The sequence below is a fragment of the Clarias gariepinus genome, chromosome 25 (assembly GCF_024256425.1).
Source record: "Clarias gariepinus isolate MV-2021 ecotype Netherlands chromosome 25, CGAR_prim_01v2, whole genome shotgun sequence".
In the NCBI taxonomy this organism is placed as follows: Eukaryota; Metazoa; Chordata; class Actinopteri; order Siluriformes; family Clariidae; genus Clarias; species Clarias gariepinus.
In genome coordinates, this window is record NC_071124.1 from 9,280,348 (window position 1) to 9,306,587 (window position 26,240).

At 36.9% G+C, this 26,240-nt stretch overlaps 3 protein-coding genes across 3 annotated transcripts; all 3 read right to left on the reverse strand.

Moving 5' to 3' along the window:
- Positions 1–2,115: 2,115 nt before the first annotated feature.
- On the reverse strand, positions 2,116–13,797 carry sirt2 (sirtuin 2 (silent mating type information regulation 2, homolog) 2 (S. cerevisiae)). Its single transcript, XM_053487055.1, has 16 exons — positions 13,675–13,797; positions 13,490–13,536; positions 9,778–9,829; positions 9,523–9,633; positions 9,363–9,404; positions 9,123–9,229; positions 7,384–7,440; positions 7,188–7,256; positions 6,977–7,106; positions 6,806–6,865; positions 6,503–6,558; positions 6,328–6,404; positions 4,486–4,537; positions 4,309–4,376; positions 4,057–4,123; positions 2,116–3,245 (listed from the first exon to the last, which is right to left on the reverse strand). The coding sequence occupies exons 1-16, from the start codon at positions 13,688–13,690 to the stop codon at positions 3,105–3,107; spliced, it is 1,152 nt and encodes a 383-aa protein (XP_053343030.1). The 5' UTR covers positions 13,691–13,797; the 3' UTR covers positions 2,116–3,104.
- Positions 13,798–14,488: 691 nt separating this feature from the next.
- Positions 14,489–20,888, reverse strand: dmac2 (distal membrane arm assembly component 2). Its single transcript, XM_053486710.1, has 6 exons — positions 20,848–20,888; positions 20,345–20,523; positions 18,951–19,031; positions 17,958–18,097; positions 16,218–16,380; positions 14,489–15,419 (listed from the first exon to the last, which is right to left on the reverse strand). The coding sequence occupies exons 1-6, from the start codon at positions 20,863–20,865 to the stop codon at positions 15,233–15,235; spliced, it is 768 nt and encodes a 255-aa protein (XP_053342685.1). The 5' UTR covers positions 20,866–20,888; the 3' UTR covers positions 14,489–15,232.
- A 3,786-nt stretch (positions 20,889–24,674) lies between these two features.
- On the reverse strand, positions 24,675–25,625 carry LOC128513084 (succinate receptor 1-like). Its single transcript, XM_053486711.1, has one exon. It carries the CDS (start codon positions 25,551–25,553, stop codon positions 24,675–24,677), a length of 879 nt encoding a protein of 292 aa, XP_053342686.1. The 5' UTR covers positions 25,554–25,625.
- Between the last annotated feature and the right edge of the window lie 615 nt (positions 25,626–26,240).

Genomic DNA, 26,240 nt, shown 5'->3' on the forward strand with positions numbered 1-26,240 from the left:
GAAATCTTAGCAGTGCGTAAATGGAGTTAGCTAACACTAGCTAAGAGCTTTTTAAAACTTTTTGAAAATGTGCCATTTTTCAGACATCAAACAGTGTTTATAACAATCATTTACAAATATTGCTGTTTTACTACTTTCATTTATATCAAAAAAGACTTAAATGATGTATTTCTATTTATACAGTGCCTTGCAAAAGTATTTACACCCCTTACAATTTTCCACATTTTGTCATGTTACAACCTAAAATGTAAATGTATTTTATTGGAATTTTAAGTAGAATAGACCAAAACAAAGGGGCACACACTTGTGAAGTGGAAGGAAAATGATAAATGTCTCTCTCTCTCTCTCTCTCTTTTTTTGACCAATAAAAATCTGAAAATTGTGGCATGCGTTTATATTCAGCCAACTTAAATCCCAAGTAATCCCAACTAAAATCCTGTGACCCAAATCCCTTCAGAAGTCACCTAATTAGAGAGTCCACCTGTGTGTAATTTAATCTCAGTATAAATACAGCTAATCTGTGATGCTTTCGTTGGTTTGTTAGAGAACATTAGTGAACAAACAGCATCATGAAACCCGAGGAACAAACCAGGCAGGTCAGGGATAAAGTTGCGGAGAAGTTTAAAGCAGGGTAAGGTTATAAACATATCCCAAACTTTGAACTCTTTGATCTCACTGAGCATTGTTTAATCCATCATCTGAAAATGGAAAGAGTATGGCACAACTACAAACAGCCGGACATTGAGAGCATTAATCAGAGAAGCAGCGAAGAGGTCCATGGTAACTCTGCAGGAGTGAAGGTGGGAGAATCTGTCCACAGGACAAATTTTGCCTTTAAGGAAGAGTGGCAAGAAGAAACCCAATGTTGAAAGAAAGCCATAAGAAGTCCTATTTGCAGTTGAGTTACACTGAATCGTTCCTGTCCGTGGAAAATGATATAAAACAATATTGAGTTTAGTTCATGCAGGAGTATGTCCTACCTGAAGAAATCATCATTGTATTACCTCAGCCTTTAGTTCTTTCCTATATAAAGTAACAATAAGCTGAGCATCCTGTTGTGCAATTAAACGAATTAGCTCCTGGATCCTCCAAAGAGCTAGTTGGGTAACTACGACAGCTTTCTTGATAGCTGAGAGCTTTTTTCACAATCAGCCCTAATGCTTTTAACTGCAATTATAAGCTTTGGCTCCTCACAGTTAACTTAAATCTAATTACAAACAGCATTACACTACACTTACAGGCCATTTAATTCCATTCCATACAATTAGCAAACAATTACTAATCATACCTGTGATGGAGTTTCCCCTCATGAGTTTTCCTGCAAATGTCTTCCTTTTCCTAAGACCTTGCAATTAATCACTCACTCACTCACTTACCGGCTATACCGCTCAATCCTGCATTCAGGGTCGCAGGGGGCCTTGAAGCCTATCTCAGGAGACTCGGGTCACGAGGCGGGGTACACCTTGTGCGGGGTAATATTGTGAAACATTTTATTTGGCAAAAAGCCTTCTGTCATAAGGGCTTTCCCATATCAGAAAACACCCCCAAGTGTTAAATGGGTCAACGGTAAGTCTAGCTAAATAAACATCGCCTGAAATCAAGTTGTAAAATTATAACCGTTATTTAAACCATTTACACCAATCAGCCATAACATTAAAATACAAAACATTATGCCCAGTATTATGTTCACTGGGGCAGCTCTGGCCCCCTAGAGCATGACTCCACAAGACTTCTGTGCTGCAGTGTCTGGCACCAGCATGTTGGCAGCAGATCCTTTAGGTGCTGTGGATTGCAGAGTGGGGCCTCATGGATCAGATTTCTTTATCCGGCACATTGCATGGGTGCTTGATTGGTTTGAGATATGAAGAGTTTGGAAGCCTATGTGCTTTGGTGCACTGGGTGTTCTAGAGTCTTTCGATCATGGCCAGCAATAACTTTCCTTTAGGATCGAAACGGACGTGCTTGTATCTGGTCCCTGCAGGTATGGGTTGCCCTTGAGTGCCCATGAACCTGGCACCAGTTTGCTGGTAAATAATTAATAATCAGTGTTAATATGATGTGCGGTTAATGTTGAATGCAAAGCTTATTAATTAAAAACAATAACTAATTTAATAATTTCTGTAGTATTTATTTTCTTTTCTTGCTGGTTTTTTAACATATGATTTGAGACATTACAGCAATTTCTTTGAAATATAAAGGAAGCTTTTCTTGCAAAATCATGTCACAGACAGCAAACACGCCAATACTAGCATACACAAAACTCCCCTGGAAAGTAAGCAAATTTAAATGAAACATTATTTTTATTATTATAGATAACTCAATTTGTTAATAGAAATACTTAAAAGAAAAAGTAGCCAAAAAGAGCCATAAAGGGAAAACAATGCCCTACTATGGCAAAAGGCATCATTCAGTTTGGTCAAATTTAAAGTAAGTAACTTCCCAGTATTCTGTCCTCTTTCACATTATCTAGCTATTTATTTAACTGGACATGCATGTTTTTTTTTTTTTTATGAATCGTTTTCTTTGTTATATTAGGTTACAGCCTTTTGCCTTTGTAAGGCTGTCCAGAAGATTTTGTGCATTAAGTTTCAAGATATTTTAAACATTAAATATTTAAAAAATAAAGCATGAAATAAGTCAAATAAAACTGAATTAACATATAGCTCTGCTACCTTCCGTAAAATAAAGCAATAAGCTCATCTGTCGAAGATAGTAAACAGCCTCCTGCACATAGTGTACTGTATAACACTGTTTCATTAGGAAAAGCACAGCAAACTAATTCTCAAATAAAAATATGGTGAATGGTTGAAAAGCATTTTAGGATTGCAGTGAATCAGGCAAGCATGAACGATGGTGTCCCGGTCATCTCAATGTGTACAGTTCATAGCATACGTGATGACTGTGGCTGCTCTGGGCCTAGTTTTCCTAAACTGCCATGTAAAATCCAAGGAGGAGTGAAAGTTTATGCCGGCTGGACAGTATATTTCTAGTACAAGAGAAATTTCAAAGTGACAGAGAGATGATGGACAGTAGTCTATAAGAATCAAAGACTTGGGTTCAAACTATTAAACAGGGACTGTCTATTATTTTCTCAGTCTGACTGATTACTTTGTCTTCTCAGTGTCTGTGTTTTTGACGTCTTTCTCTGAGGCTGAAGAGCTCTGACTCTCCTGCTCGGGCTTCTTTTTCAGATCCTTGCTATCGATAAGAGCGTGTTTACGCTTCACCAGCTCCTCTAGCTCAGCCTGAAATGGAAATAAGTGGAATAAAGTTAGCAAAGATATTCAACTGGCTTATTTAAAGTGGTGCAATATTTTTGCATATGGTGCAATATTAGCAAAAGTGCAATGCATAAAATCATACAGATATGAGATTAAAAGCTTCAGTTAATGTTCACATTAAACATCAAAAAAGGGAAAACGTAATCTGAGAAACTTTAACTATGGGATCGTTGCCCTACCAGATGAGCTAATGCTAATGTGAGTAATTCATAAAATGTTGACCTAAGATATTCACACAAAACAAAAAGCTATGGAAAAAAATCTTGATCCCTGAGCAGTGTGTGTGTTGGCTAAAGTGGTGTTGTTTAGGGATATTAGATGAGAATGAGTAGACTTGATTTGCTACACATTTCCTGTCAGCTTAGACAAATAACCACACTTTAAACCATGGTGAGCAGATCTTTGACCCTATAACATATTGGTCGTCAAGGCAAAAGGGAAACAAAAGGGAACAGCAGAAGAACAAATTGGGTCCTATTGCTATCTGCCGTAAACAGGAACTGACAGCTACAGTGCTAAATAACATTTCTGCACTCACTGATTCCTGACTTCATAATCAAATTCTAATATTTTCACAAAAACATTAACTAAATTTTCTTTTTTATCTGCATGATTTTTTGCATTGTGCTGTTCTGCTTAATTGGTTGATTAGATAATTGCATGAATGTGCAGGTGTCAAAGCTGACTATATATTGCAGATGAACTATATTAGCCGACATATTGTAGTATTATACTCTATTCTATTCTATGCCTGTATGTGTAAATGTGCATTTACCTTCCAACCCAGCAGCTCTGCTAAAGCTAAGCAACCATCATCGCACGTACTCAAATGTGCAACATCCCTGTGATCGAAGATGAAAGCGCATGAAAAAATAAAACATGAAAGCGTCAAAATAATGACCATCTTTAAACATAGTCGAATCTTATCTGAACAGATGAGTTGTGTATGATTTAGGTTACAGTGCATAAAAATGTGCTTAAATTTCAGACTGTTATAAACCTCCGTTGAACAGTATTCAGTACAGACCTGTAGGCTTTATCTGAATCAAAATCCATTCCACCGCCAAATCCCAGCAAGCCCATTGGAAAATCTGACTGTCAGAGATAAACAGCAAATAAAAAAATGTTTAGCAATATTTGGTCAGAAATATTAAAAATGGAAAAAGCATATGAACTTGCAAGCACATAGACAGACAGCAAGTACCTGTCCTGCCTTCTCCATATTGATGAGGAGCCGAGGGCAGCTATTGGGAACTCTGTTAATGGAGCAGATTAGTCAAAATAGACAATAGATTAAGTGAGCTGATTCATAATGCTAACATCTTAGTACTATTTAACAGTCAGGCATCTAAATTATAATTTAAATACTGTGATTGTTTCAACCCCAAAACCTGTCTGGACCTTCATTGCAGCGGAATAGTAACACCCGGTTAGGTGACTGCATACGCTCTGATAGAACCCTTGATAGCTGGTGGCTTTTCTCTTGCTTGCATTAGTGAATTAAGCTGGTGACCAAACTGTATCTTGGTATGGTCTCTATATTTCTGATGTGTAAATCTATTTAAACAGTGGATTTTACTTGTACCCCTGCCCTCTGAAGGTTATAGATGAGGTCACTGACTGTCACAGCCCTCAAAACGTTTCATATCAACAACTGATCCTGTTTTCAGTTGTAATTTATCTATTCAATCAGATCTGGTTGTTTGCACACCAGTGGTTTCCTTTATTTTTAGAACATTCTAACAGTGTGTTCACACTTAACATGTTTGATTCGATTAAAAAACTGAAACTCTTGTTTTTTTTTTTTTGTTTGATTGTTTGTTCTAGTGCGGTTCACCAGAACAAGTATAAATGCTGCCATCCGAACGTTGATGCTTACGAAGCAAGCAATGTGAGACCCCTTTAACAGATCCACAAACAAAATGTAAACAAACACTGTTGAGGATTAATTAAAATGTGAATGCACCACAGACCAAAGATGTGTAAACCAAGTTTGCTTTGTGATGTAGAGGCAGTCTTTGGACTTGCAGTGAATGAGGAAAAGTGTCCTAGTTAAGCCATGTGCATTAGTTAGCTTTGGCACTTGACATGTTTGCTGAGATTCAAAAAGGAAAACAAATGTAATGCCTAACATAATTTATTTATAATATCATAATTTAATGTAAAATTCGATGAGCATTCAGGGACATTCATTATAGACAGTGCATGTAGTGGCCTAGCAGGGTTACATTTAATAACAAGAATGCTTGTAAAATGTTTATAAAATGATAAAGTCTGATGAAAACTGAGATGTTTTTGAGTGCTCTTGTTATTGAACACAGCCCTGCTGTACTATCACAAGCAATCCTGTACTAGGCAGGCAGACGCAGAAGAGGGAAGGGAGTCTATCAAAGGATTAAAGATTGCTGCTTTGCTATTATTTTGTTGGGCATGGTGCCACTGGCACCTGTCTGGATAAAAGGTAGTCGCAAAATTAAAAACATTACATGCTTTGGTGACCATTTTATTCACCACCCAGTGCCATGCTTGTGTTATTTTTAATGTATAAAGTGACATTTTATAAACCCTTTATGAGTTTTTAGCTGGTAAAGATACCACCATGTATACATACCCAAATTACTTGTGTTGTTTCTTTTGGTTGTTGGTTGAAGTTAAAAATGCCCGTGTGAATGCTAAGTGAACCAAGACTTTATACTAGCAAACCCAAACTAAGATATAGTTTTATGCTGAGGTTTGAACCAAGAGAGCCAAACTACAAGTGTGAACACACCCTAAAGAATGGCCAATGCTTGTTCAGCGCATCACTTAAAAAATGGATGATAAAACAAAAAAGTTTAACACATCTAGCTAAAAATATCAGGAAATGAAACCTGAAATTCTGATCTTGCTTATGTTCGTTTCTAAATGATGTTAAGTGCAAATAGTACAATCTGGGAAATGTGTGACAGGATTTAGAGTGCTGGATCCTAAACTACATACAAACTTTCAGTATAAAACATTAGAAAAAACTGCAGTATACTGTACACGTGTTGACCATGTTTCCCACCTGCTGACAAGAGATGCAAAAGGTTGAACCTGCAGTGACGTGCCCATTATGATAAGAAGATCACACTGAGGAAAATCCTGTACACACAGGCACTAGGTCAGTGGAATGCCAGAATAAGTGATACTAATCTGTAAAAATTAAACTGCATTCATGGACGACTATCTTTCTTACAGACCTTTTTTATTGAGCCGAAGAAGCGAGCTGGAAGATTCTCGCCAAAAAACACAATATCTGAAAAGACCCAGAGTACAGATTTGAGAAAGATTAAAAGTAGGTAGATTATGAAAAGTAGAAAATTAGATTATGAAAATGATTCATATCTTAGTCTTTTAAAAGTGTAGTTTGAAACCTTTGACATGTTTACGGACTTGTAATTGTTATATAGGGATATCTCAGGAAAACTGTTCACACAATACTCTAATGCATTGCCTAAGAAACTTGCTTTTCTGTTATCAATGTTTTACCAGTCAGAACTCACCTGGTTTGACCAGACTGTCACAGGATTCACACTTAGGGATGTCTTCAGCAAAGATCTTCTCTATCAGAGAGAGAGATTAATAAAAATCAAAAGCATTAAAATCAATTCTGCTCAGCCCTAAAACAAGCAATGGTATCAAATTCCAGCTGTATGATAAAGCACACCACACACCTTTCATCCACTCCATGGTGTACTCCTTTCTACAGAGGAAACTCACACAGTGTGATGTGTGAAAGGTTCCGTGGGCTTCAATCAGGTCCTCTCCTTCTAGTCCTGCCACTCTTTCTAATGTATCAATGTTCTAACAGAGACAAAGCTGGGTTGTTCAAGAATGCGAAAGTAAACACACTTGCATACGCTCATAAACACACACTTGTCTGACCTGTGAATAGCAGCGTCTGAGAAGGCCTTTATCCTTAAGCATCCTTATGAAGTAATGACAAACAGTGGGCTGAATAAAATTAAATAAAAGATATGGTGTTAAATATAAAGACAAATAAAATATGAAGAAAAAGATTGCAGTGTGGGCTGTGACTCTCTCACCAGCGTAGGTCTATTTGGGAATGTGAAGTTCCTACCTTGAACTGTCCTGGGTAGAGCTCTCTGGCCAAAGCAAAGAACGGTTCTGGATGTTTCTGAAAAATAAAAAAACAGTAATTTACCCAATTTCTAGTCTCAACACTCATGATCAATTAGTAGCATTCCACTGTGTCCTGAAATGTAATGTGAGGAGGTTCTTAGGATTATTAATTGCCAAACTGTACAGGTTCCCAGTAAACTAGTAACAGTGTTCTCCTTGTCTGTTTATATGATAAATATGTTTTAATATTAGCCTGCAAAAAAATCTGAGCTTGGGACAGTATGATTATTTTCATAACACCATAGGCATTACTGTATCTTAACAGTCGTGTTTTGAATCATCTTATACTGCCTTCCTATTGGTGCCGTCCCAATGAGCCAATGGGGGGTTGGAGACAGAAAAAAACAGATGGCATTTCCAGCGTTATGTACAGTATATGACATTTGGACTTATATTGGTATACAAAATGCCTGAAAGCATGGACAAGCTTAGGATCAGTAAATTATTTTTATAAATTTTATAAATAAACTTTGTTAATAAAAAAAAACTTTTTTTTATCTAAAAATAATCTAAACCAACAAAATTATTAGATTTTATATACATCCTGTAAACATACAGCATGGAAGTAGGTACAGATTTTCTACAAAACTTGGTATTTTAAAGATATTTGCAGCACTACACTTGCACAACGAAAAAAACTTGAATAAACATAAAAAGTGTAGGTTTGAAAATGTTGAGATTTTTTCATGTGAGTAATAACTTGTTTAGGATAAATTGGAGTTATTAATGTGGCATTTTCCCCTCTTAGTTATCATAATTTTTTGGCAATTCTAATGCTTTTTGCTGCTAAGGATTGACCTTTGTAAAAGTAAACATTTGGTCAATATAACCAGATGCATGACGGGTGAAGTCAACTAGGACTAGTGATGAAAGAAGGTGCAAAAGCAATTGCCATTTACAGAAGACTGCAAGCACAGTCCAGTGATGAGACTTTTAACAGCGGTTAAACATTTGAATAGTGAAATTCCGTATGTCCATTAATGACAATACATTAAGGCCCTGACTTACGAACAAGTTCTGTTCTGGGAGCAGCTTCATAAATCAGATTAGTTCATAAGTCCGTACAATAAACATGAGCTATTACCACAATTTGTTAGCACCTACAAATATTCAGAGACGCGTGGTCCGTTCGTATCTGCGGAAATTCGTAACTCAGATGTTTCATCACTTACTGTACAGTAATACTGGGATATGTGCAATTGTGTAAAATAGGATTATATTGAGAAATTAAGTAAGTTTTAACTTTGTTCTGTTATCTGCACAATCAAAAGTCCTGGTTTAACTTAAACGCTGCTTATAATTGCCTGGTATTTTTAGTGTATCATGATGGTTTGGTAAGAAACCAATCCCATCTCATTCCCACTTTTATCTCCCCATGGTAACCTATGCACCCTAGGTTGACCTATGCATGGAATTACAACACAATATTGTCATCAGTTGTCTCTGGGCTCAGTAGTACTAAATCTGTGAGCTCATCATATTAAGTATTTTAAGACCGACAATCTTAACTTGTGCCTGTTAACTGTGATTTTTTTTTTTTACAATAAGCAATTTTTCCCTGTGACTTCAAAACATGACACAGTATTAAGCCTACATTGGTTGAAATCAGCTAAAAACAATTTGCCCAATGAATGAAACCAAGTAAACTTTTTTAATTGAACACTTGAAGACTCACACCTTGAAGTAGTCGATCTGAAAGATGGCCTCTGGGTACGGCAGATTGTATTTCTGAAGGTTGGAGTAGAGGCCAGTTCCAGGAGAGCGGAAGTCAGGGATGCCGGCCGCTGTATGGAAAAGAGAGAGAGAGAGAGAGAGAGAGAGAGAGAGATATGTCAATGCTGTATACTTTTATTTATTGGATCATTACAGTACAATGAAAAAAAGGCAAGTCAGTGAATACAGAAACAGTGCACTTACAGGTTGATATTCCTGCCCCCACCATACAGATAACATTCTTGCCTAAAGCAAACAATAAGCACTGGAGTTAAACAAACTGGACTTCTGATTACTTGTGGCATTTACATATCTATTTCTTACATCTATCTTTTTTTATCTTTTAAAAAGGTCTAACACTTACATTTACCACTTTGGATATAACGGGCAACTCCGGCAAGGCTCAATTCATCAAGGACTTTCTCCCCAGAGCTGAGGCCGAGAGTTCGCGAGAAAAGACTGCGCAAAAAATCCACTTAAAAAAAGGGGGGGGGGGGGGATAAAGTTTTAAAACTTTAAATCTACTGACAGATAAGTGAAACTAAAAAGTGCATAATGGAATTACTTGTGTTATAAACAACTTCAAACTTCATTTTAAAAATAAAACACTCATATTTACTTTCAGTTTCTCCAGAAGCGTCACCCTCGTCACTGCTGTCGTCTGACTCGGCCTAGAGTGTCATAAATGCATTGTTTTTAAATTTTTTTAATAATAATAAAAACGCAGGTTAAAATACAGGATAGTAATGCTTGAAAAGTTCATATTTGGTAGACATTCAGCTTCAACATTAAATTAAAGGCAGAAAATATTGTTAAAAAAATGCACAAAAGAAACCTCACACATACACATTTTAACGAAATTATTTTTTTTCAAATAAACAGAAAAGTTTGATTTTAATTCAGAATTCGCGTAAAAGTTGAAGTACTGGAGGAACAGATGCGTCTTGAGTCGTCGTTTAAAGATAGTCAAAGTCTCAGCTGTGCGGACATCTAGAGGAAGCTCATTCCACCACCTACAGTAGGTGCCAGAACAGAAAAGAGCCTGGATGAATGCCGCCCTCGATCCCTGAGAGATGGTGGAATGAGGCGAGCAGTGCTAGAGGATCGGAGGGAACGTGGTGCAGTGCGTGGTGTGATTAGAGCGGTAGCTAAGTGGGTGCTGGGCCATTGTAGCCACAAGTGATGAGGCACTGAGGTTGTGTCAGGAGGTCTGAGGAGCAGTTAGTGTTCCTGTTCATCTTAAATGTAGGGCTCTGTAGAGGCCATTCAAGTTCTTTGCCTCTAACCTTGGCATACAATGCAGAAGCTTTGTGCATAGGGACACTGTCATGCTGGAAGAGGTTTTAAGCTGCGCATTATGAAATGCTTTTCTGTTTATCATATTTGTAAATAGCAGTTGCTTGAGTTATCGTAGCATTTGAGCCCTAACCTCAAAAAAAAATTCTTTCTGGATAGATAGGTGGATGGATAGATCTATCTATCAATCTATCTATCTATGCTTTTCCAGACCTGTCTCATCAACATTTTTGTTCCATTCCAGTCTGTTCTACATGAAATTCCCAATTCGATTTCTAAATTACTCAAACCAGCTCATGTCACAGATAAAGTCAACATTAACTGAATCCGCATGGTTGTACGCTGTAATCTTGACACATGATTGGCTGAAGCGAAATTCAAAACATGAAGTTCAACCCTTCATTTCAATTTCACACAAAAAAATTGGGAGGGGAGGTGGATCAAGGATTTGTACACAAGCACTATAAGGGACTTGACTAAATATAGCAAAAGCACCATAACAGATGAACTTAATCACATGGTGCTGTAAATGAAGTGAACTAGTATACAATCCACACTTGCTGAATGTGATTGGAATCAGTGAAAAACCACAGTAAGAGGCTGATGACAAGATATTATGTGGGATGTGTGCATCAACAGTAATACATCGAAACAAACAAGTTGCAGTCTCTAACCATTAAAGTGGACTAATCAGGATGATGGCTGAGTAAGTGCTTGACTAGTGCTTGTTTTCCCTTTTATCCTTACTTTATCTGAAATGATTAGCAAATTGAGCTGAACCAAACCTTTTTATTTCACTAATCTACCTTAAAAGGTGGCGTGTATAAAAAGTTTTAACCCTAAGTTTTCAATAAAGAAAAGAAATCCAACCCAGTCCCTTGTACATTACACTCTTAAAGTCCTGGGGCAATTACTGAAAAGAGACTCTCAACATGAGTTTTGGTTTTACTAAACAGTTTAACCTAGCTAGTAATAGGACTTAACCACATCACAGAACACGGTACCTGTGGACTATTTTATCTGTGCACTGCAAGACACTTTCTCACGCTCGTATCTGTGCAAGTACTTAGAACATTTTATATACAGTAGATATTTATTGCTTAAAAGCAAAGGCTTTAATGGCTTGAATTTTATTTCAGAACAAATGTGCCATGGTCTGTGTGTGTTTGATCATCCTGGTAATGTACAAGAGATTTTGATGGTCAAAAAAAGTTGACTCAATTTACCAGTCCTGTGCTTGTTCAAATCAATGATTATTTCTATAATAAGTAACTCACACAGGAACTTGCATTGTGAATTGTAATACCATTTTTGCACCGTATACGGTGGATATGGATCTGAACCCTTAAGAAATGACTGCTTTGTTTAATCAGAGTCATTTTTAATGGACTCATTCTGACTGTTGATGACAAATACTGTAGGCACATGATGTCTCATTGTGCAAGTAGACTATTTAGATATTAATATGTCAGATTTAGTCCAGGCAACATGTCTAAAGTTTAACCAAATGATGTTTTTAGAGACAAAATAGTACACAGTAATGTCTGGGATATTTAAGAGAAAGCTAAAAATCCATAATACATAGCTTTACAGTGAAACTACTAAAGATGAGCATTTTGTAATTTCATAAGGCATCAGTGGTGGAATAATAAGGATTAGGTAGTGCACATTTATATGCACATTTAGAAGGGACTTACAATGCAAAATGTAGGCTTTTACTGTAGTTATTTTGGACATTCAGATGGGTTTCCCATTGTTGTATTGGCATGGACTTAAATAAGACAATTAAGATAATGCCCTGATATGACATCATATAAGAAGAGCCCCTCCCCCAGCATGTTGCTCAGCTTCCCCCAGGTCTGCTGTAAAATGAAACAGCGTGCTTGGAAGTGGAGTGAAACAGAGAGAGTTTGAGTTGTAGGAAATAAATGAGGGGTATTTCAGCTGAAGCATTAACAGACATGATTTGAGAAGCTCTGAGACCACTACCTTGTTAAAGAAATAGTATAATATGCGCCCTTAAATTCAGATCTGCGTTTATAATTATTAAGCCAATAATTCACTACAGGGCTCATTTTTTTTCACATCTGAAGTACACAAAACTAATAGTTCTGTCTTCTGTCCATTTGTATAATTTGTACTTTGGTCAGTGCCTGTCCATGAGATGATATCAAAATGTTTCTAGACTAGTTTTGTAACAGATAGCTGCATGCACAGTCACAGTGATCACCGACCTTCATAAGTCAGTGTGCCAAAAGACATCACCCTGTGTACCCTGAGAGCTGTGCAACTGTTGCTATTCTGACCATGTGACCATCAGAAAGACCTTCAATGAGCTAAACCTTTTGGCAACTCATGCATGATGATCATCAGAGAACAAACCACAGCTCTGCTGCCACTATGTGCATGTCATACGGAACAGTCCAGGCAATCCTGATGTGTGATTTGAACATGCACCGTGTTGCCTCCAAATTCGTCCCCAGGCTGCTGACTCAGGAGCAGAAGAAACATTGCATCAAAGTCTGCCAAGAACATTTTGCATCAAGAATTTGTCCCTAGGGACCTAACTGTCAATGGCAAATTTTACGGACAGGTTTTAAGGCATCTGAGGGAGAACATACGGTGAAAGTGACCAGATCTGTGTTGTCCAAACTCCAAGTCAAAGTTGGTTTGAAATATATTTACCCAGGCGCTTGTATGCCTTTGTGTAATGCCTGGACATGACTACCACTTACAGGAATACAATCAGCCCCAGGCTTTCCCTGATTTTTCTTTTCTTAACAGTATGAACATGGGTGATGGTCTTGTGGTTTACCTTAATTCCCCAAATATCTGAACTAGTCTGTCAAAAGGACCCCTCCTCTCTCCCCAAAGTATGGTGCACGTCTTAAATTACTTTGCACTACTTTGGAGCACAATATAGTGCACGGCTCTGCGCATGCGCACTTCACACTTACAACTAAATCTTGAAACATATTCTAAAAATCGAATGTCACTTGTCTTCATTAAAATACTTGTGGTTAGTAAGGTGTTACCTCGTGGTCAGGTGTATTAGGCTCCTCCACAGCTTTTTTAGTTTGTTCTATAAAACAAAACAAGCAATATTACAAAGATTCGGTGCTTATTTGTTAGCTAACAAGCAGTAAGGAGGTAGGTTAGCTAAATATTTGATGACGTGGTTGCTAAAAGACAGCGAGCTACAATTTAATTTAAGTATTACCTTGGGAGTCAGACATCTATCCGTCTACCTGTAAATAACACTAACCGCCCTGTGTGTCTGAACAAAATGTTTATAACACAAGCTACTCGTTTAAAGGGACAAGTGCTTCTTGTTGTGCGTCGCGATAAATCGTCCGGCTGGAAACCGGAACCTCATGTAAAAAATAAATAATATTCCATTTTCTCTGCTCTCAACGCTACGAATAAAAACTGCATTAACTGCTGAAATATTATGCCACTGTTAATTCTGAGACAAAATACAGGCGTATAGGATAAATAAAAGAACTAACATTTTTCCCGAGTAAAGCAGCCTATGCTACTCTACCATTTTAAGGTTAAAAATAATTAAAATCTTGCCTTTGGTTAGTGGGGGAAAAATCTATAATTTCTAAAATTTACAGAATTACTTGAATAAAAACAATATACCTTTTCTGAAATGCCGTTTTCCCTCTTTCACCTCATGAACTCCCTACACAGACTCACACCTCTATAATGAGGCTTAAGGGATTTAACACACTCTCTTAATAGATTTACCACATAACCAAGTGTTAAACAGATGCATTTTATATAAATTATTGTTTTTACACATTTTAATACATTATTTTCTTTCAGTAATGCAAGATATGATGCAAACAACAACAACAAAAAGCTTTGTCTGGTGAACACTCACTGTGCTGGTCAAACTGGTAGACCATTATCACCAGCTGGTAAATTTTCCAGCTTCTTGTGAGTAATTAAATTGTAAATCATTAAATTTTAAGTGTCTCTATGTTGTTTACTCAATTGCTTTATCCTGTATACAGGGTTGGGGGTTGGGGGGCTGAAGTCTCCCAGAAGATATGGGGTACGAGGTGAGGTGCTAATTCTTCACACATACATACGCACATTCATTTACACACTAGGGGCAGTTTGTGGTAAGCCAATAAGACTAATTTGCATGTCTTTGGACTGTGGGAGGAAACCAGAGCACCCAGAGGAAACCCACCAAATGCAGGAAGAACATGCATGAAAGGAGTGTCCCTCCATTGACTTACAGCCCAGAGGTCGGAATCAAACCTGGACCCTGGAGGTGCAAGGCGACAGTGTTAACCACTAACCCACCATGTCCACCTCTATGTTGCTTTGCTAGTATACCTATATTAATATAACCTAGTATTAACAGCAGTATCTTAGAAACTTTTTAAATAGCATTTATTACCTGGGAATGATGGTCTACCAGTACAACTAACTTTGGCCTAGCTGGTGTTTGGTCAGAGCATTTTTTTCCAGCAGACAGTAGTCTCACTTTATATCTGCTTTGACACTTCTCATGTGAAGTCTACACTGTCAGGAACATTACTGTACAATATACAAACCAGCCAAAGATACAAGTTTTAGGTACACTTACTGTATGTCCTAGGACTTTTAACCAAGCTACATAAGACAAGTATACAAGTAAGTACTGCTTTCTGTGTGTATAAGCAATCCCTGCACAAATATCCCTCACTCACATAAATTACATAAAACTTATCATGAAGCTCGGTGCCATTAGATGCGTTGTATCCGCATTTACAGTCCTGTTACGTCTGAGCATGTCTCAGTGAGTCTGCATCTGTGGGCTTATTATTGTCTGTCTGGCTCTCGAGTCCCTGATCATATTCAGCACCGATGACCTTGCAGTGAGGCAGCATCTCCTCGATAAGGATGTGCACCAGGCCTGGACTCTGCAGCTGTGGGAGCGAAGATATATCCAGCAGCTGCAGCTTCCTGAAAGAAGAAACACACAGAGATTGAAATTATTTGATATTGTAAAATAGTTAAGTCTTCAAATGAAGTACTTAGTATATTTGGCCAAAATTCTATTTGGGTGCATGTTCTAATTTACTAGCATGATTTGTGTTGAGCATTCTTTCACTTTCGTGATATTTGAATCAGGAATTAAAATTGATTTACCATAATATTTAATATTTAAGTTTCATTTAAGTATTTATCCTCTGGGCCTGTAATTTATATAGTCGCCTTCTGGCTTTAGTAACAGCTCAGGTCTCCTTTGCAGCATCTGAATGCAAACCTTTAGCTGCACCTTTGGTTTTGAGCCACTCTGGTGCAGCTTTGGCAGTATTCTTGGGGTCACTGTCCTGTTGGAATGTGACCCAACACTACAGTTACAACTATCTTTCAGACTGGAACATACATTCCTCTATGACTGGCCTCTAAGTAGCTCCATCTATCTTGCCCTTAAAACATGCTTAAATGTGGAGATGTGATGACTACTATTGGGTTTCCACCAAATGTAGCACAAGGACAAACATTGCAATTATGGTTTCATCAGACCACTGTGAATCCTGTCAGACTTCAAACATGATTTCTTCTTGGCACTAATCCATAATCCTTATGCATACTCAGACAAGGCATTTGTATTCTGAAACACTTATACATTTGCAACAGCATTGCCTATTGATCTGTCACTTCACTAACAGTTTTATTTTAAGATACACACAGTTTGCATACACTTTGTAATGACTCATAGCATTAACCTCCACTTTATAGCTTCTATTAAAATACCTGAGGTGTTGCAGTGCAGATAAACCTCCAATAGTGATACAAGGGCAGTGGGATAAATTTAACTCCTGAAGGGTCTCGCTGAAAATATGCAAGCGAGCAAGGAACCAGTCATCGACCTCCGGACAGCCCTGCACTGAGAGGGTACGCAGTTTGCGCTGACTCGCTGTGGAGAGAATTAGATTGTGAGACTCAGATCAGTTATGGTTTAAAAGATCATGGAGTTGGTGTTAGCTGAGAAAATGCACTCAAAACTCAAGTTTTTGCAAAAAAATGTAAATAATAAACTAATAGGCAACAATTATTATTATTTTTGTTATTAATAGAACATACCTGATTTTATGCATGTCCCAAATAATTTTATTCCTCTCATATCAAAGGAAGTTGACACTCATTCATTTATTTTAAATTAGTTAAGAATGTCATTTTACTTTTTTCCTATTTGTAGTAATACAGCATTTAATGTTGTGGAATGTCGATGAAACAAATGAATTTCTTTTCAAAATAACTGTCTCAAATGAAGTAAAATGCATCTTGTTACTGAAAATTTGTGAAATGCAATATTCATCATCTTAAAGACTGTGTTTATCATTAGCAGTAAATAGTCCGTATTTATAATTTGTGCAAAATTGCCTTACAACAAGTACAAATACAAGTGACCTTCATGCTACAATCTTAACTACCTATTGCGGTACTCATTATTACAAATCTATAATGTAACACAAATAGGTATAGAATATCTGTACACAAGGCACTGAAGCTGCCTTAAACATAACGGCTATTGCAGAACAGTGTTTCACAACATGCTGAAGCTTGGATTAAATTTAGATTGCTGACACAGGAAGCTTCAAAATGCACTAGACACAGGAAGGAGGAGGGCTGTCATGAAGGTTTTGGTAAAATATAAGATTAAAATAACGTATAGGACAAGCATGATTACTGCACCATTTAAAAACAACTGGATGAGATTATCCGATCATCTCTAAATATTTGTAAACATAATAATTTAATATACTGTATGTATACAGTATATGTGTATATGAATGTCGTAAAACTTTCAGCTGTTCCTCTTAGGGGTTGCCATAGGCTGGGGCACGAACCCGGGGCTTCCAGAAGCCTACCACTCAGTCACCAATGCCACTAATTTAAAATCATATAAAGTATTGTGCAAAGGTCTTAAGCACACATTACTGTATTTTTACAAATGTCTAGGAGGTCTTTATGTATGTAATATTCGCAGAAGAATAGTTGCATGCCTGTGATAAAAGCTATATCATATAAAAGAAATTTCATAAATTTCAGATGAGAAAAAAATAATAATAACAATAATATAGACTCCTGGGTTTGGCATAAAAAGGAGCAAGTATGACGAAGTATTACTACTATTATTATTATTATTGTGATTATTATTATGATTATTATTAATAATATTATTATTAACTATGCATCCTACATTATTTTTGTTTTTTGACCACTGTTTTACCTGACATAACTTAAAGGTATAACTTTAAGGTGTCGTCTGTATTACTGTGCCAAAAATAAATAAACAAACAAACAAATAAATGCTATGTAAAGGCTAAACTGTACTATGGTTGTTTTGGGATGTCTGCCAAGCATTAAACTATGACCGTACACTATTTTGATATGAAGTATGATTTAAATTTAAAAGATAGCTCGAGTTTGCGCTCGATACTCTTCCACCTTCCACATTAAGTGGTTGCGAGTATGATGAGAGAAGATTACCGATGTTGTGCAATCCAGCATGGTTTATCAGAGTCCCGCTCAGGTCAATCTCCTCTATAGTGGAGTTGGGTGTGTTTACAAAGTCAAAACTAAACTTGCCCGTTGAATTGGCACGGAACCACTCCGTCTGTCCAGCAAACCTGCAAATGACATCAAGCAAACAGTGAAGCATGCAAATGTTAACAACATTTCCTGTGCTTTGTTTACATGCTTTATTTTCTATATAGGTTTCATTTTCCAAATATAGACTTTCATTTTTCCAATCAGTAATTTGCACACTTTTTCAACACTATTCCCCTTACCATATAATCACTGATTTACAATAAATACAGCGTGCTGGAGAAAAACAAATAAATCAGATACAACAGCTTCACTTAACCTTTACATTAAACATCAGAATTGGGAAAAGTGTGATTTTTGTGACCGTGGCATGGTTGTTAATATTTTATTATTATGATTTATTTTTTATACCGATTTAAAGATTTTAGAAACTGTTGACCTCCTAGGAATTTTACACAACAGTCCCATCCAGGTAATAGCAGATTCAATAATTTGTGCAGAATGAGATGCTTTTCTGGTAAAATACCGTTCCTGAAAGCTCAAACCAATCTTCAACCTTTTTTCCTCTGACTTCTCTTATATATATGGTGTTTTCACCCTCAGAGCTGTCACTCAATGTTTCTTTTGTGCATCTCTAGAAACTGTTGTGTAAAAATTTACAGGTGATCATTAGTTTCTAAAATACTCAAACCAGCCTGTCCAGTACCAACAACCACACCATGATCAAAATCCTAGAGATTACACTTTTTCTTTATTTTGACCTTTGTTGTGAACACTAAACTATAACCCTTGACCTGTAGAGGTATGACTGGCTGATTAGAGAAGTGCATGAATGTGCAGGTGTTACAGTGATAGTGGACAGTGAGTACAGTATATATTACTGTATGGCTTATATAATACATTCTGTATATTCAGAGAAGACAGCTACTGTACCTGAAGCCTCCTCCCAGTTTCAGAATGGAGTATGCTGCTGCGACATTGGCGCCATATTTGTTCTGTGCATACTCATAGAACCTACATAGGAGACATGATATATAACTTGTAATGATATATTCAAGAGCACTTTGAAATGTTTTCAAACAGATAACATCATATTAGCAAGATTCAAGAGACCAGGTCCATACCTTATTTTTTATTTTATTTTTTACTAAAAAAGAGTTTTTTTTTATACATACTTAAGTCTTTGTTGTTTATCTCAGTATAGCTTGGCAAGTGTAATTACAAAAGAGTGACAGACACTAAAAAAACATTATAACAATATTTTGTCATATTTAATATTTTAGTTATAAACATAATCACTTGCATTCTATACCAAAGTGCCCACAGTATCTCTTCTCTGAGTGTGTGTAGATGCATTAGTGTGACTTGTCAGTCTGTGGAAACTTTGGAGTCCTAGGGATGGGAATAACCAGGGAGCATCCGATACGATACTACCACAATACCTAGATGCCAGTTTTATTTATATTGCGATTCTGTTAGAATCACATTTTTTATAAATATCCTAATTTAATATTATTAGTTTTAAGATTTTACTACAAGTTTACACAGTTTACAAATTAGACGCTGTGCTGCCTGCCACTGTGTAAACAGTTTAAAGTGCCACCTGGTGGATTATAGAGGAACTGCAATAATTTACCACCTCAAACGCTCACATATGTTAATAAAAAAAATAATATATATATATATATATATATTTTTTTGGAGTCAGTGTGGTGATACATGAATTGGCAACCAAAAGAATAACGATACATCACTGAAACGAGTCCTAGGACAGGCTCTAAATCGTTTGGCACATACCTTGGCTCAGGTTTTACACTACTTTTAAACTATTGTTTTTTATCAGACAGGTAAGGGACATGTTTATGGTGACCCTAATCCTTTTAAATATAAAACCTTTACTGCATATTAAAACCATAAAATTTTGGCACACATCCTTATATTCATTTCGTGCATCTTCAGAAGGAGGAGCCTAGAAGCTAGGGAGGTAAAGAAGGAAACACATACACAGAGGGGCCCAAAAATGTATACACTCTTTAACAAGAAAAATATATCCCTCTATTCTGATGAGTACATGTTAGCATGAACAATATTGTGACAACTGACATCTTTAGGGGAAATATAATACCACACACATTGCTGCCGTAATTCAATTAAAGTTTTAAAAAAGGGCATAGCTAACAATGTGTGTATACGTTTTATGGGCCACTCTGTATAAATAAATGAATAGCACCCTCACTCTTGTAGCACTTTTGCTTGGAGTGTATTGTGCCTTATCTGATAGTCTGCTTTGGATAAAATATTTACTAAACATATTAAGTATAACTTACAAATTTTTACGTCTCACATCCCGTTTTTTGAACCAGTTGTTTAATCTTATGAGGTATTCCACCTCAAGAAAGCGCTCATTAAATGGAAGAAGGATCTTTGTGAGCAGAGATGGAGGATTGGAAGCATACTGTCTTCTGGCCACAGTGAGACATGACACCAGTGCACAATGCCTCCTTGCCTGAAATTAGTGACAAAACATAAGAAAAGGGAAAAGATAAAGAAGAAAAATAATCATTTAACCAAAAAGATTTTCACATTTCACACTTATACAATATGGTGTATATGAGTTTCTCTCAAATTTAAGAGCCACCTTGTCTGAGATATATGCTTATTTATTTTACTGGTTATGTGACTTCTATGGATGCGCGTGAGAGCTTTTAAATTTGAAGGCTTTAAATTAATAGTTTAAAAATAACTTATTCTGGTGCATTAATTTAACACTGTACAAACCCATACATACATAAAACTCTAGAAAACAGGTCACCATGGAGGGTTTACTCACCAGAATGGACGCCGCCATGTTGAAAATCTATTACTACGGCGAGCACGAAGGGACAAACTTTCTTTTCCCCCTCGTATGTGTACGAGACCAAACAGCAGATGGCGCAAACACAAAACGGAATAAAATTAAAAACTCAAACGAAAGTGTATACTCACAGCAAAATATAATTTATGATAAATTATTTTAAAAATACACATTAATTTGATTTGAGTATAAGACCTTCTGACGATGTGCTGGTCTTAAAACAGTTATGCTAAACCAGCATCAGACCAGCACTAACCAGTATTAACCAGCATAGACCAGCATATAAATCATGCTAATCCACAGCCACATATTCACATTACAATGACTGAGATAATCTGTTTAATAGTAATGTACAGTATAAATGGATGTTATTGACATTTTGCAGATCAAGTGTTATCAATAATTTTGTTACATACAGAACATCGATTAGTGGCGTAGGGGTTAGCACTGTGTCCTCACACCGCCAGGCGTTAGCACTGTGTCCTCACACCGCCAGGGCCCAGGATTTCAGTCCCACCTCCTGTCTCCCCCTGTCTTCCTCAGGTACTCAAATTTTCTCCCACAGTCCAAAGACATGCAGATTAGGCTAATTGGCGTTCCTAATTTGCCCGTAGTATGTGTGTGTGTGTGTGCCCTGTGTGCAAAGACTCCTGGAATAGGCTCTGGTCCCCATGACCCTGTAAAGGATAAGTGGTATAGTTGATGAATGAATGAATGAATGAATGAATGTACTGTACATTGATCAGCCATAATGTTAAACATAATGACAGGTAAAGTAAATCGCATTGATTAACACATTAGCAATGTCAATTCAACGGAAACAGTCAGTTCTATAAATTGATGTGTTGGAAGCAGGAAGAATGGGCAGGGGTAAGGATCTGAAAGATTTCAACAAATTCTGATGACTAGAAGACTAGTTTGTAACATCAACAAAACATCAGGTTGTATAAGGTGTTCCAGGTATGCAGTGGTTACTAATAAAAGTGGAAGGAAAAGGCATGAATAAGCAACAGTTGTTCAGAAGCGCTTTGAAGAACTCATTTGAAAAAGTCTACGGTGCTGATTTTGCCCTTTAATTTCCTGAATCTCAATCCGATTAAGCGTCTCTGGGATGGGTTGGAGAAGCAAATATGATCAGTGGAGGACCTAAAACTTACAAGGATCTGCTGCTAACCTCTTAGATGTTAGATACCAGCAGATGTTTTATAGCAAATTGGTGTATATGATTTCTTGAAGAACATATACAACTTTTATTGTTGTTGTTAGTCTTTCAGCTGCTTCCATCGAGGGGTCACCACAGTGAAGCATCCTATCCAAACACAATTTGAAACAGGTTTTATGCTGGATACCCTTCTTGAAGCAACCCTCCCATTTTATCTGATCTTGGGACTAGCACTGCATCCACTGGCCTCAACCTCATGAACAACTTTTATTAATCTTTTAAAATTGTTTATATTGCTGATTTATGTTATCTGAATAAAAAAAAACATCACATGGAATCTCTAGTTTAATTGAAAGTAAGAACGTTTTCTATGTCTTACATGCAGTAGATTCGAAGGTATAAATAGCAGCCTAGAGTTTCTCAAGACTAGCAGAAAGGTCCATGGTTGTTTGCATATTATCTTAAACATTATCCATATTACATTTATATCTGCAACATGTCAGATTTTAAATTTTTCTCAGCTCTATTAATATCAGTAAAGAAAATGAAATGCAAGTATAGTATAACTCCTAAATCTTTATATTTCATAATTTGGAAAAAGTGTTAGCCCAGGTGGCATGCCAATATAAATATAAATTTTAGAGCATTTTTAAAATGTGATAGTAAGAGGGAATATCTTGTCCCAGTAGCACTCCTGCTCCTGTCTAAGCCTGTTGTGTCCCCAGAGAGAGCAGTATGACATATGTCAGGCAGAAGGAAACAGCCACCTGTCAATTTTATGTGATGAGAGAAACAAAAAGAGTAATCTGTATCGTGTGTGTGTGTGCATGCATGTGTGTGTGTATCAGATAGCCTTTCCTTCATATAACAAATAAAAAAACAGGTGTTTTTTCCCACTTTCTCCTGTTCTCCTGTTCACCATGTAGTCTAAGATAAACAATATTAAACAACGTCAGTGAATGTTTAATTCTGATTCGCTAGAAGATGATGATTCATTTCTTTAACTGCAGCTCTAACCATTGTTCAGTCAAAAACACAAACCACAGGTTTGAATTAGTATTAGAATTAGAATTTATAAGTAATAGGGCCTAAATGTTTTAACATTTCATAGCATGTTCAATTCAATTCAAACTGGGACTAGTGATGAAATTTCTCCCTAATGAAGAGTTAAACAGATTGACATGTGATGAGACTTAGCCTCAGTACATATGAAGAAAGCCATACCTTCATGAATGACAATCCTGACTGAATCATGTCTTGAAGCCCATTGCAAGCACATCAACATTTAGTGCGTGGAATGCCTTATTCTTGAAAATTCAAATGTGAAGCAGGCAGTCTGATTATGGCTTTGGCGTATTGAGAATACTTTCTACCTGGATAGTATTTAAGCACTAGTGAAATGCTGGAATAAGTGGGGCAGGGAAGGCCTGGTGGACTGCTGATCAGGAGGTCCCCGGTTCGTGCCCCACCAATAATGGCATCGGCTGGGCTGCCATTATCGGAATTTTGAGCCAGGTCCTGTACCCCCAAGTGGTCAGGTACAGTCAGGTGTTGAGCCGGCAACCCAACTCCATAAGTAACTTCGAGTATGTGCCAGGTGGCATGTGGATGGACCCATCCCGCCCCCTTACATAACTATGTTCGGTTTTCAGCACAATGAAAAGTCCTCATTTTACTTGAATGCTCATGATAGGAAGAACCTCCAGTGTAAGTACAGTACTTTGAATTAATTTTCCACCAGAGGAATGTCAATGTCAACTGTTTATAGCTGCAGTTAGTGATAAATAAAAAAAAAAAAAATCTTATATTCTTGTAAATGTTCAACAACATTAATTCAATTTAAAAACCTATTAATCCCGGGGGTTACAAGAAAAGTTTAATAAATTATAGTTAATTGAAGAAAATAAGTAATAGTTAAAGCCAATAGGTAAAACCAATAATAAGCATCATGGTGTTAATAAATACATAAAAAAAATTCATTAATGAGAGTAATATAATAATTACCATTATATGCTGTTATTGGAAAAATAACCAGTCATAACAATGAGTCAATTCATGATAGGCTGTCTAACATCATGCCATCCTTCATTATTTATTAAACACATCATGACCTGTTCTGTATTGTTCTGCAAATGTCACATTTACGGTTGTGAGCGTACATGTTTGGACAGTGTTATAATCTGTCCCCCAAATCTTTTAGATTAGAAATAAAATGAAATGAGTTAGACTTTCAGCTTTAATTGAAAGGGATTAAAAAATATTGCATTAGTTCTTTTATTTATGGAATTACATGCATTTTTAACAAAGTCCTTCCTTATTTACAGGCTTAAAAGAAACTGAACACAATAACATTATTATAAATATAAGGATTATTTTTAATACTTGGATGTAAATCTTTTACACTTAGTGACTGCCTAAAGTCTGGAACTCATAGACATCATGGACAAATGCTGAGTTTCTTCCCTTGAGCTGCCTTAAGGTGCTGCTTGCTTGTGGGTCTTTCTGCCATAGGTTTAGGATTCAGTTAGTGAAAAGCATGCTCAATTGCCTTGGGTTGTTTTCGTGGTATGTTTTGGGTCATTATTCATCTTTACTGTGAAGCGCCATACACTTCGATATGGCGCTTCATTGTTTCAAAGGCTTACGTCAAAGTCATTATCATCCTTTTAAGCTTCCTCCACTTGTCCTGCAGGGCTTTTCTAAAGCAGTCGGTCATCAGGAAGTAAAACGCAGGGTTGATGACACTGTGAGCATATGCAATTGGGCGCGTCACTGTATAAACCGCATTGATGTCGTCCATAAGACAGACTGACAAATTTAATTCAGGAAGCCGTGATATAAGATGCACAATCCTCAATACATGGACGGGTGTGTAGAGCACCAGAAACATTTTTGCTGCAATTCTCAATATTCTGACTGGCCTTTGGTAGGATGTTCCATGCATCTCCTCTCTTTTCACGAGTGCAGAAACCATCCTTTGTGATGAAAAAAACAAAGCCACCAGCGGCATCACATATCCAGTTATAGTGAGCACTACGGTGTAGATCAGAGTAACTCTGGCTTCTCCCAGGTTTGCAAAATCATGGCACACTGTCCAGCTAATTGGCTCAGAGTCCTGGATTATGAAAATAAAGAGGGGAAAGATTTGAGCATTCACCCAAATCCAGTTCAATATGGTGATGCACAGTGAGGCTTTAAGAGTCAACAGGATGTGGTCTCGCTGAGGGTGACACATCAACAAGAACCGGTCCACACTTATCCACATCATGAACAGGATGCTGGAGTACATGTTCACGTTGAGGATGTAGCGATTAGTCAGGCATAGTGCAGAACTGAGTTTTTTTAAGTTGTGAGCGTAGCTATAGGACAGCTCGGGTAAAGTGCACAAGAAGATGAGGTCAGACACAGAAAGGTTGAACAAGTACACATTTGTGGATTTCCAAGCACGGAGGCAAAAGAGATAACCTAGAATCACCACCAGGTTTCCGCTGAAGCCGAAGGTAAATTCCAGAGCGTACATTGGTGAGAGGTAATCTCTTTCAAATAGTGGAGTGATGACACTGGAACAGTTGTCCTGCAGCGATAAAAATAATTGAACATTTAATTAAAACATATAAATAACTACATTAATCGCAATACAAGTATAATTTGCAGGGTTTTTTTTGGTTCCGTGCAATCCAACATTTCCTCTTGTGAACTTTTTTTCATACATTAAGGCACTGCTCTTATGTATATGTGTTGTATTATACTATATAACACAATTTCAATAAGAATTGGCTAATTCATCCAAATACTAACTCAATCCCACCCATTTGAATATTATAATTGCATACAATTAAAACCCTATTTGTTGCTACTAAATGCAAGTTCATATTCACTAACATCACTGTGATGCATAGCATACACTCGGATAATAATGAAAACAAATTCTATTTGCACACCCTTTATTAACATATTCACTGAAACCCAACTACTACGTTTGTGCCGTGATAACACCTGCGCCAATGCTAACGAAAATACAACCTTGTTTTTGTTTGTGCACCATGGCCGTGAAAATAGAGCCTGGATTCTCTGTGGTTTGAGGTTGTACACTGAGAGTATACATACACAAGATAATTTTACACTGGGGATTTCTTAGGACAATAATACGATTTATTTAAAGCATGCATTTTTTTTCGGCTTATTATGCATTGCCCATCTTCTATTG

Bases quoted from the DNA above. Each gene is read 5' to 3' on its own strand.
- sirt2 (XM_053487055.1), bottom strand. The intron at 7,107-7,187 runs GTCAGACAAGTG...TGTCTCTGTTAG, and splicing joins TCAGACGCTGCTATTCACAG to AACATTGATACATTAGAAAG. The intron at 4,124-4,308 runs GTCTGTACTGAA...CTTCGATCACAG, and splicing joins GATTCAGATAAAGCCTACAG to GGATGTTGCACATTTGAGTA.
- dmac2 (XM_053486710.1), bottom strand. The intron at 19,032-20,344 runs GTAAGTTATACT...TCTCCTATGTAG, and splicing joins GATGTGAGACGTAAAAATTT to GTTCTATGAGTATGCACAGA. The intron at 16,381-17,957 runs GTAATCTTCTCT...TTCTCTCCACAG, and splicing joins TGCTGGATTGCACAACATCG to CGAGTCAGCGCAAACTGCGT.
- LOC128513084 (XM_053486711.1), bottom strand. From the start codon at position 25,553: ATGTACGCTCTGGAATTTACCTTCGGCTTCAGCGGAAACCTGGTGGTG.